Genomic DNA, 12,065 nt, shown 5'->3' with positions numbered 1-12,065 from the left:
ATAAGTCTTCAGGGAACACCGCGTTAGTATACGGTGTTCCTTCTAGCAATCTTCCAAGCAGGAAGTGATGCGCTTGCAGTCACTTCCTGCTTCAGGTATGCAGAAACTTATTGTAAAAATACGCTCCCGCACATGTGCGCCGCCAACTTTTTAAAAACCCTCCGTTGCCATAGACTAACGACTTCCAGGCCAACGCAGATCACCGCGGGTCTCGTAGTTCTGCGCTACCATTAAACTGGACACTTCCGGTGCAGCGTACCACAATGTGGGAAGTATGAAATTCCCATAGGGTTTCATTAGGCTGCAGTAGCAGTGTGGCAATATGCCGCACCGCACCAGTGTGAAAGGGCCTTCAAGAATGTAAGCTTCAAGGCCAGGATATTCCCACTAGTGTTTCTTATCTGTGCAGAAGTCATTCTTTGTAATGAACATGCACCTGTATTACTGGAAGTTTTAACACCATGCAATAACTATAAATGCAGCTTTGTACGTGTGTTGCTGAAGGTTCCAACTGTACTGCACATACACTATGCATGCATTATCATATCTTCTGTTGTATGTATATTACACTATACAATGCCATGTAAGATGATAGCACTATGTAAAGAAGAATACACTGACGTAATTTCTGGGCATAGCATAAGGATACTTTGATCCAACAAACTGGATCCAAGGTATCATTGAGGCTTTTTTCCTCCAAGTTCGACAGCTGTAACTAAGTAAACTGTATACTAATAAGTATGGGCAATTTGCATATTATCTCAGAGCTCACTCCAACCTGAATTATTGCAAATACTTTCTGTTGCAATAAAGCACATTTTTGTTTTGTATACTAATACGTTTCCCAAAATCAACAGGAGGTTTTTCTTACCGGTTCACCTCAATGACCATAGCTTCCTCCTGAACACGTCGATCTTCCTCACTGAGCTCAGGATGACCCTCGGACAGATAGGAGCGGAAAAAGTGAAGCTAACACGTCAAAGGATCACATGTGAACAGGAAAAAGAAAAATACAATAAAAGTAAGACAATATACCAAAGTAGCTCATAAAAGTATAATTTTACAGCATACACTGATATTTGTACCCATACAGGCAATACAAAATGGCCACTGTGTATGTTTAAGGATTAACACAGAGATATATATATACCTGCTGCTCACGGGTGGGGTAATTGCTCAATTCGGCTTTGTAAAATGGCCACTCGTCATGTTGATAATTGTACACCCATTCACAGAAGTGATTCCCAATGTCAAATCCTCTGTAGGCAGAAAACAAGAGATAATCATGCAAAACATACAGATGAGACAAATCAGAATTTGTTCTTGGCACACAGGCTGAATGCCAGACATTTTTGTATGCTCTCGTGCTGCTAGCAGTAAATGTTCCAGACCTCTTCTTCGTCATGCCTCTGGCTATAAAAAGGCTTAGTAATGCAGTTCAGTGGCGCTATTATAGTGCATGCCAACATTATACCGCTGCCAGCACTCCAATATATAAAGCTATCTGGACTAGGTCCAGCAGCCAAACAGGAAAACGTGGACAGTTCTCAGGAAACAGAATACCCTTCTATCCACAAGAAATACCTAGCAATTTCATCCCTCAGTGCTATAAAGAAAAGCATCAACTCCTCTACTGAGCATTACACACCACTGGCAAATAACATTATGTCAAAAGGGAGGAGGAACAGTGCTCATGACACCACCACATCATCCAGGAGCAGGACCAGGAACAGTCCATCCATGCAATCACTCAGAAAAGGAAAGGTCTGCTCTACTGGTTGATTAAAAAAAATCAGATGTTTATTCAAAAGGCAGTAGTACTGGACAGGAAATACCATTATGTCAGTTCGATATTCCTCCATGCTCAACGTGGTCACCATTAGGATGTTAATGTTATGCAGTAAGTATAAGATATAAATGAAACATTAACATTATGGCATCTGTGTCTCTAAACAAGAATAGGATAATCATGCAAAAGGAAGTTGTACATTTCTTGATAGGAGTTTGTCGCTGGTTACTTATTCTCTAGTTACAAAACAGATGCTCAGAAAAATTCTGCTCAGAAAATATCGCTTTGGTTCAGAACGCTATTTGTGTTGAACCAAAAATAGCAGAAGGCACAGCAGAAAACTAAGAGTCAGGCAAAGTGGACACCCCAGATGCAGTTTTTAACTGGTCACCTAGAATGAAACCCCTAGCTGGCAGCATTTTACAATGGGTTCTCTAGAAATCTGAAAATCAGATCTAGAATATAAATGAAAGTAAAAAAGACTATGCAAGCATAACATCTACTGTATGAAGTATAAGGCTTTACCTGACTATATTCAATAAGCCTTTAAACATATCATCTTCAAACACTACAGCAGAGCCAGGATATTAAGAAAGGACTGCAGAGCAGAACATTTTGTACCAAAGAGAATACGCAGGTTGCTCTGACCTGTAATTGTAGCTGCTGTACTCGAAGTCGATGAGCATAAGTTTGTCTGATGGGTGGGAGGAACGCGCTGACAGTAGAAGAATGTTTCCTGCAAAATATACATTTAGTTTTAGCAGATATAAGTAGTAAATGCTTACAGTAAAGTACACCTTACTATGGAATAAAACCATTTACATTAAACAGTACACAGAGCACACAGATGTCACTTAGCATTCCTGAAAGCATTAGTTTGTGATCAGAAGATATAGCAGGGCAGTAGAAAATAGTCATCAGGACGGTACTGCGCAGGCGCAGTAGTTCTGCACTTGCGCAGTACCATCCATGATTCTGTCGTCCAGACAACGTGACCAGCGCCGTGGCGCGCAGAAGAGGCCGACCCGGAACCCGACCTGGCGAGGTCAGGTTCTGCAGGGGAGAAGACCGGAAGCCTCTGGATCTGCGGTGTGGGCACAGGACGGCTGCCACGGGCTAGAGGAAGCCCCAGCTAAGTGGATCTTTTTTTTTTTTTTTTTACTTGGATGTTTCCTTTAAGTTTAGAAACAAAATTTCAGAGAATTATGCAGTGCACAGAAGGCACTGACGGCGTCACTAAGGAGCAGAACATACCATGTGGGGAAGGGGATGCAGAATTATACTATTCTCTGATGCCTTATCTTTCCCCACAGTGGTCTCTCCACATTACTTTTTCAGACTCATACATAATGTGTGTCGCCCTTTGGTGCTCAATCATTGGGTGACACCTCTGTGCATGATTGCGGTACAGACACTTCTCAGCTACAGGTGGTGAGTTGGGAGCCTGATGCGGATAGTATCTGATCAGCCACTAAATAGGGAATAGTGTACTAACTGTTTTATTCCCCAGAAAAAAATGTCCAGTTAACAGCAGCACTGAGAAGTGCACTCGGGCAATCTGAAAAAAAGCGTCATTGCCGCAATGCATGTTGGGTTTCTAGGTCTTTTATCATCTGCCTACTGACCACTGCACGCTGGATTGTTGCACTTTACCTGCTTATCAAACCAAAGATAAGTATCACCTTTATCACTCTATTATTAGTGCACTTTGCACATTTTATAGACTCATTGTGAATTAATTGATTTTGTTTGCAGGATAATACACTGTATTTTTCTTAATGACAATGGCCGTTTATGCTCTGAACATTCTAATATATGCAAAGTGATGCCCGGGTTCCACCCTGGTAGGGTCCCTATTCTGTAATGTATGTTTTTTCATTTAGAAAATGGATTGTATCCAGTACTGCATCTGCTATTACTGTTATTATCCAATATCATTATAAGGTATGGTCAGGGGATGCATTTCTAAATGTTTTCAATACATGCTAAAGCTATACATATATACACATTTTGTTCTGTTACATTCTTATTCTAAAATGGATTGAATTCATTTTTTCCCTCTCAGAATCCTACACAAAACACCCCATATTGACAATGTGAAAAAGTTTACTTGAGGTTTTGGCAAATTAAAAATAAAAAAAACAAAAACTGAGAAATCACATGTACATAAGTAGTCGTTGCACAGCCATTTCAAGATCTCTCCAGGTAGAGATCAAGTCTGGGTATGGGCTGGGCCACTCAAGGACATTCACAGAGTTGTCCTGAAGCCACTCCTTTGATATATTAGCTGTGTGCTAAGTAGGGATGGTCGCTGCATTCCGCGGAATTTTAAATTCCGCGATTCCGACCCGGAATTTGGTGATTCCGGTTTCCGAAGCGACGGAACGGAATTGCTATAGCCCTATTTCGGAATTTCTACGGAACAAAACGGAATTCCGCGGAATTTAAATCCCCCCCCCCCCTAACGGATTTCTGCCTAATAAGAAGTATTTCTACTCAATAGACTCCTCTCCTCATTCCCTCCTCGCTTCCTCCCTCACTCTCTCCTCCCTCCTCCCGGAGGGTCTCGTCTTCCAGGGAATTGTAGGATTTCAAAAGCCAGCTTACATACCTTGGCCGGGAATTGAACCCAGGTCTTGGCCGGGAATTAACCCAGGTCTAGTGCTCGGTAGGTAGCTCTCTTCACCACTATACCACCACCAACACTACATGCTGAAGCCAGCCTAGCATGTACCATTGTGATATATCCACGAGAAAAATGAGCTTGCTTAGGGATTTGTAGGATTTTAAAAGCCAACTCACATACATTGGCCAGGCCCAGGAATTGAACCCAGGCCTACCACTCGGTGGTATAATGGTTAGGATAGCAGCCTACAAACACAACACACTACAATGCTACATGCTGAAGCCAGCCTAGCATGTACCATTATGATATATCCAAGAGAAGGGAGGAAGGGAGGAGGGAAGGAAAAAAGGACTAAGGGAACAGTCCATAGGGTCTATGGGCTACCATATAGCATAAACAAGGCTCCATTTGCGATTATTTTAATTTTTCCGCCAGAATCCGGAATTTCGTAAAAATCCAGCGGAATTATAATAGCGACGGAATTTAGCTCTGGCGGAATCCACTTATTCCAGCGGAACGGAATTTGTTCGTTCCGATCATCCCTAGTGCTAAGGGTTCGCTGCCCTGCTAAAATATGAAGCCCCCCCCCCCCCCCCCAGTCTGAGGTCAAGAGCGTTCTGAATCAAGTTTTCATCCAGGATGTCCCTGTACATTGCTGCAGTCAACTTTACATTCATCCTGAGTAGTCTCAGTTCCTGGAGCTGAAAAACATCCCCACAGCATGATTCTGCCACTGCCATGCTTCATTGTATAATGGATAGTATTGGCCCGGTGATGAGCAATGCCTAGTTTCCTCCAAAACTGACTCCCGTCATTCACACCAAAGAGTTCAATCTCTGTCTCAGGCTAGAGAATTTTGTTTCTTGTTTCTCAGGGTCTGAAAGTCCTTCAGGTGCCTTTTGACAAACTCCAAGCGGGCTGCCATGTGCCTTTTACTAAGGAGCGGCAAGTAAGGGGACCATCAGGTTCTTGGTCTGATTGTTCAGTTTAGATGGCTGGCGAGCTCTAGGAAGAGACCTGATAGTTTTGAATTTTTCTGTACCTTCCCCAGATTTGTGCCTTGAGACAATTCTGTCTTGGAGGTCTACAGACAATTCCTTTGACTTCAAGGGTTTGTGCTGTAAAGTGAACTGTCAACTGCGGTACCTTATATAGACAAGGTGTGTGCCTTTCCAAATCATGTCCAATCAACTGTATTTTCCACTGGTGGACTCCAATTAAGCTGCAGAAACATCTCAAGGATAAGGAGGGTAATACAGGCTGCACCAGAACTCAATTTTGAGCTTCATGGCAAATGCTGTAAATGCTTATGTACATGTACTTTGTCATTTTTTTAAATATATTTGCCAAAACCTCAAATAAACTTTTTTTCATGTCACTATGGGATGTTGTGTGTAGAATTCTTAGGCAAAAAATGAATTTAATCCATTGTGGAATAAGAGTGTTACCTAAGAAAACGCGGGTAATTTTAATATATATATATATATATATATATATATATATATATATATATATATAGATAGATAGATAGATAGATAGATAGATAGATAGATAGATAGATAGATAGATAGAATCGAGCGTGTTCCAGTATGCCCGATCGATGAAAAGTTGCTCATATCAAGTTGAACTGACCAACTTAGTAGAGCAGGATAGAAGATATCAGTGATCCCACAGGGAATCGCTACGGTTTACATATCATTTGATTGACACAATCGAAATTTGCATTCAGAGCATGGAGACACAACATCGGTCAGATCACTTAGTGAAGTTATATTGCATAGTATATCGCTTGTAGTGTGTGGGCCACTAGTCTAACGACTTAATCAACCACTATGAAGTGGATAGCCTAATAAAGTCAATTGCTTAGTCAACTGAATCTGAATCGTTAGGTGTATGGCTACTTTTAGGCATTAAAATGATGGAGGGGGGGAGGGGGGTGGGGGGTGAGGGGGGGGGCGCTTAGTGCCGGGTAAGTGTAAAGCAAAATATCTGATGTCAATTACTGGTATTTTTACTAGCAGCACCATTCACCACCCAACTCACATCGCAGTGGCACAACATAAACTCTAGCTAAATGACTACCGTATGTCATGGAACACTTGTATGCGAGTACATTTGAAATCGGCGCCGGTAGACTTGGGCGCAGGAATACAGCGGTATATGGCTGATCCTGCTTCTGCACAAGTCCGGGCCAATTTAATTACTATTCCCCCTCCAGGCCGCCATGGATAGTGGGGAATGAAATAATTCGGCTTCCAGCGATTGCTGGAGGCCGAATTATTATGTTTTTAAGCAACCTCGGCTCCGTCTTCTGACGGAGCCGACGTTACTCACTGAGCGCTTCAATAGGAATGATTCCTATTGAAGTCTATGGAGGCGCCGGCTGCGCCCAAATCTAGCAGCGCTGAAAAGCACTGCTCCGCTTGTATGCTACATTCTCCACTGCGGCCTTGAACAACAACAGTTTTCCTAGTGTGTATCCAAGCCATTAGACATGATCATGGCTGCAAGATGCTGCTGAGGACCATAAAACAAACATGCAGAACCCTCATCTCCCCAGCCACACTGACAATGGCCAACAATGGAGGGGATAATGAATCAGCCAGACCAATGCTGCGCGTGAGAGCCTCAGTAGTACAGGCAGAGTGGATTTCATACTGCTTCCTCTATAGAGGGAGTCTGAGCTATTGCACCTGGATAGCAGCTATGCTTGAACTCACAGTAAGAACCATAAGATTAGTGTTCATCGCAACATTACCTGATAAAGATTATAGATTTGATCTGAGACATTTTTTCCTAGGCTATTAAATTAATTCAGTGTGGATAAAAGTGCTCTAGTGGGCCATAGCCCTAATGGACACTTCCAGATTTGCTTTAGCACAGGTATACTTTGATTAGTTGTTAATGCAATCCTAGAAGGTAGAAATCCGATGTGAATTTATAATATTAGCCATGACTGGAAGAGAGATTCACACAATAACAAAGGCCATGCAACCATCTCCTGATATTGGTGATGCAGCTTCACAGCCAGTAGTAGTGAGACTGCTCAACACGTGCCACATAGTAGATGTACTTGGCATTTGATTGGAGTGCTATTCCGGAGTCCTAGCACCCATCACTAGGATGTACTGTTTGGCGTGTATAGTGTAGGGGCTGTTTTATACTGGCAATTACAAAAATGCAATGGCAAAGCAATTTTCTTTGGAGGAGAAACACAGAAAAAAAAATGCAGGATGTACGTGATCGGGCAAAATCTGATTGCAATTATACATTGCAGTAATATAAAAGTGTTCCCATAATTTTCTCTACTTTAATGTCCTGGTGTTTTCCATGCAATTGGAAACCCATTGCAAAAAACTGAGCAAATTGTGTTTCATGTAAAACAGCCCTAAGAGTGAATTTTACTGCACTGGTTCATAAAAGACAGTGTACAAGGTATCAGTATACCAAGAAAAACAATTCTAGAAAATGTAAAGACATATCTTCTAATAGACTAGCTGATGAGAGTTTAAACTACATCTGCCCATGTCGAAAACTATTAACCCCAAACTAAGATGACTGCTTACCTTCCTGAACATCGTTGTGACAGAACATTACAGGAGATGGTGTGGATTCCAGTAGACATCTGCAGGGACAATTTAGAAGTGAATTAGTGAACAAGAGAAAATAAGTCTGTTGGCATGATTATGAAATAATTACACAAGATATATAGATGCTGTGGAGTCGGAGTCAAGGAGTCTCAACAATTTTTGGGCACCTGGAGTGGGAGTCTGGGAAAAAAAATGTACCGACTTTGAATAAGTAAACGATGAAATGTCCTATTTCTCAAATAGTCATCATAAATAACATATACAGTAATAGCAGTGCTTAGCCCACAAAAACGAAAATAAAACAATCAAAAAACAAGTTATATGTGCTGCTGCAATAATGCAGTCACCATGTTTTTTTATACATATCCGATTGTGACTGTATAGCTGATATGTACACAGGAATCTTTTATGTATAATAAATAATATCTCTGCTGTAAGAATAGAGCCCGATGTGTAGTTGTGTCACTAAAAGGGATGGTCAATGAGATGCAAATAATTCTGCATTGATGCATCTTTATATAAATTTTGTGTGCACATTTTGCTAATTAAATCAATTAATTTGATAAACTGTTAAATTTGGGGTTGGCGACTACAAATTAAGTTAAACAGTAGTGCTATACTCTACCCATGCACTCCCTGCAGAGTTGTGAATCCACTGAGAATGTTATGCATATTGAATGCAGAGGTTCTATCGCCTGGTTCAGATCGTGCGTGAAGAATGTGTAATAGAGGAAAATGGATAGAGGAAGAATCCCCTCATTCTCCTGCAAAATACCTGTACATCACTCTTGGATGGAACCACAGTTAGGATTGTACCCACATTGCCTCGGACCTGATTAATGTTCTTTGTTCCTGTCTGCACCCTCTACAAGTACTTTTACCAAGGACTAGTTTTGATTTCAACTTAAAGAGAAACCGTGAGCAAGAATTGAACTTCATCCCAAACAGTAGCCTATACCCCCTTTTCCATGAGAAATCTAATCCTTTTTACAAACAGATCATCAGGGGCACTGTATGGCTGATATTGTGGTGAAACCCCTCACATAAGAAACTGAGTACCATGGTCCTGGCAGTTTCCTGTCTGTGAACCTTGTTGCATCGTGGGAAATAGCGGTTTACAGCTGTTTCCAACTGGAAAAAAAAAAAGCAAGCAGCAGCTACATCACCTGCCAGCAGTAAGATGTCACCATGCGATAAATGTCAGGTTGTAAATCAGGGATTTAAAAGATTTTACAATGGGCAATCACTGACTAAATCATTTATACATAATTATTGTAAAAATGAAGCACTTTTTTATTACATTATTTTCACTGGAGTTCCTCTTTAAAGGAGTTATCAGGCTAATATTACCAAAATAAGCGCTACTTACCCGGGGCTTCCTCCAGGCCAAAGCTCCCAGCATGTGCCTTGCCGCAGCTCTGAACACATCCGTTCGCTGCAGCTCCCTCCCGGTCCCCGGCCATGACATCAGGCCGACCTCCAGGTCGGCCTGTACTGCGCCTGCGCTGTCAATCACCGCCACCTGGACCGAAGCGGAGTGCGCAGGCGCAGTAGTTCGGCGCCTGCGCAGTCCGCTCCAGTCCACGTAGTGGTGATTGACAGCGTCGATCATGCAGGCACAGTACAGGCCGACCTGGAGGTCGGCCTGACATCGCCGGGGACCGGCGAGAGGACCGGAGGGAGCTGCGGCGAACGGCTGCGTGCAGAGATGTGGCGAAGGACATGCTGAAAGCTTGGGGCTGGAGGAAGCCCCGGGTAAGTAGCACTCATTTTGGTAATATTAGCCTGATAACTCCTTTAACAGCTACTCTACAGCTATATCCTAAGCTTAGTTAAAAAGCATCTCTGGTGTACATAAACCCCCCCCCCCCCAAAAAAAAACAGAGGTACGCCATCGCTTAAAAAGGTAGAATATCCCATTGTCTAATAGGATTCGTTGGAACCCTGTGTTAGCTGGGTTCCGGTGCATACATCTGCACCCTTGTAGAAAATGGCTCTAGCCTTTTCTATATCAGATATAAAAAAGGTAAAAGCTTTTTTTGTGCAAGGTGGCAAGGCTACATGCTGGAACCCGATTGATAAGGGGCTCCGGAGAACCGAATACGGATGACATGCTGGGGCATTCATGTTGGCAAAGACAGGCTAGGATAGAGTGTAAGGTTTCAGCCCGGGAGCTGTTTGTTCCCTAAAGCAGATGCCAATTATTATTTAGTATTTATATAGTGCTTACATCTTCTGCAGCGCTTTACAAAGTATATATTGTCTTATAACAAACAGTCCCTCAGAGGAGCTCTGAATCTAATCCCTACTATAGTAGGGAGAAGCCAATCAACTTCTCTGTATGTTTTTGAGATGTGGGAGAAAACTGGAGTGCCCGGAGGAAATCCACACAGACAAAGGAACTTCTTGCAGATAGTGCCTTGGCTCGGATTCAAATCGGTGACTAGATGCTACAAGACGAGACTCCTATCCACTCTGCGCAACTGGGCTGCCCATAGCTTTAAATTTCCTAAGCTTTGGTAGTGATAAAAATGCTTTTAGGTTACAAACTTTCAATAAACAAGTGTTATATGCCTCGTAGGACTCAAACTAAGGAGACAGTATTTTTGTACCTACTCCACAGCCCTTGCACTGGTACGACAGGACAGATCGAATACTAGCAAGGCTCTATGGCATCCAGAGGTTTCCCTTTACATAGGTATGCATCTAAAAGTGAAGGGACTTTCCTCACGTAAGGTTTGCTTTGAAGGGTAACTGTTGAGCATAAAATCAAAAATCAATTCTTTATGTCTATCTGGTAAACAAGTAACAAGGATGCTAGCCAGGCAATCCAAAAGTTAAAATCACTATTACTTTTCTTGTTGATAAATTATCATTCCCCAGTTTACCTGACTTATTTGGTGCACACAAAATTTGGTACACAAAAAAGAAGTTGCAGGGCATGCTGGGTTGTCCTTTTTTTGCTTCTGTACTTCCCCTCAGAATTAACTAATGCAGCCTGATTGGCTGAACCCCATTTCCCTCCTGTTTTCCCCTCCCACACCTCTGTTCATCTCTGATTGACCAATATTTCTCATGCTGCGGCAATGTACTTTCTATAGAGAAGGGCAGGCAAATCAGGCAGAGGAGAGTAAGGGAGGAAGTTACATCAGGATTGGCTTCAAAATAGCCACAGTTAAAATAAGGAATGCTAAGAAGGATTTTCTCTTTTTTTTTTAACTGTAGAAAAATCACTACAATCAAACTGTGGACAGTGCAATACATATGTTATGTAAGTAGAGCGAGTATTCATCTACTTATATAGATGTTTTTTTTTCTGAGATAGTATGGCTGACAGCTCCTCTTTAAAGGACAACTGTAACAAGAGGGATATGGAAGCTGCCATATTTAATTCATTTTAAGCAATACTAGTTGCCTGGCTATCACACTGATCCTCTGCCTCTGGCATGGAATGTAGGAATCCATGGCAGACATGAAAGATTCAAACATGGAACATCTCCTTTCTCATAGTTTCTAAAACAGCATAACCACCAAGGGGTCAGGCCTATAGATTCCTGAATGCACGTCTGACACAGTGGCTTAGACCAGGTTCTGGGAACTTCAGATAGATATCCCTTTAGAGACTTTCTATACTGACCAGGAAAGCCCTGCTCCTGAGATTGGCATCACAAAATAAACTTCAGGCCAAATACTGGGTCACACACACCCTAAAGCAGGACATGGAAGAGAGAAGGTGGAATAACCCCTTCCCCCTTAAAAGTGGTCTGAAACTGATATAACATTAAAAAAATGTGTTTCCTACATTTAATTACCCATACAGTTACCATATTTGCTTTTTGTGCACTACTAATATCGTCCATTTACAAATTACAAGTTATGAAGTACAGTTTATCTGCTTTGAAAGCTGCCATTGCATTTTATTCAAGCTGCCTTTTATTATATATTAACAACTTCTAGTGAGCCGTTCTGAACTGTGTACATGCTTAAAAAACAGAGAGCTTGTTTTCAGCTCAGCAAATAATGGATCAACTGTGAAATGTAAACAAAAGATAATGTTATC

At 41.9% G+C, this 12,065-nt stretch overlaps 1 protein-coding gene and 1 long non-coding RNA gene across 3 annotated transcripts in view; one reads left to right on the top strand and one right to left on the bottom strand.

Annotated features, from left to right (window-relative positions):
• Positions 1 to 10,497, top strand: part of LOC137563434 (uncharacterized) — a 38,519-nt gene extending 28,022 nt beyond the window's left edge. The window contains exons 2-3 of the long non-coding RNA XR_011030348.1: positions 858 to 1,021; positions 10,358 to 10,497. This is a non-coding gene — a long non-coding RNA (uncharacterized lncRNA). The remainder of the gene's footprint in view (positions 1 to 857; positions 1,022 to 10,357) is intronic.
• CHKB (choline kinase beta) overlaps positions 1 to 12,065 on the bottom strand; it is a 72,860-nt gene that overhangs the window by 16,444 nt on the left and 44,351 nt on the right. For both annotated transcript variants that reach the window (XM_068275872.1, XM_068275869.1), the window contains exons 6-9: positions 7,982 to 8,040; positions 2,438 to 2,525; positions 1,151 to 1,259; positions 872 to 969 (exon numbers count right to left, since the gene is read on the bottom strand). In XM_068275872.1, coding sequence (XP_068131973.1) covers positions 872 to 969; positions 1,151 to 1,259; positions 2,438 to 2,525; positions 7,982 to 8,040 — 354 coding nt within the window. The remainder of the gene's footprint in view (positions 1 to 871; positions 970 to 1,150; positions 1,260 to 2,437; positions 2,526 to 7,981; positions 8,041 to 12,065) is intronic.

The sequence above is a fragment of the Hyperolius riggenbachi genome, chromosome 3 (genome assembly GCF_040937935.1).
Source record: "Hyperolius riggenbachi isolate aHypRig1 chromosome 3, aHypRig1.pri, whole genome shotgun sequence".
Lineage (NCBI taxonomy): Eukaryota > Metazoa > Chordata > Amphibia > Anura > Hyperoliidae > Hyperolius > Hyperolius riggenbachi.
The sequence above is the reverse complement of the archived record's forward strand: the minus strand, read 5'-3'. Positions and strand labels throughout refer to the sequence as shown.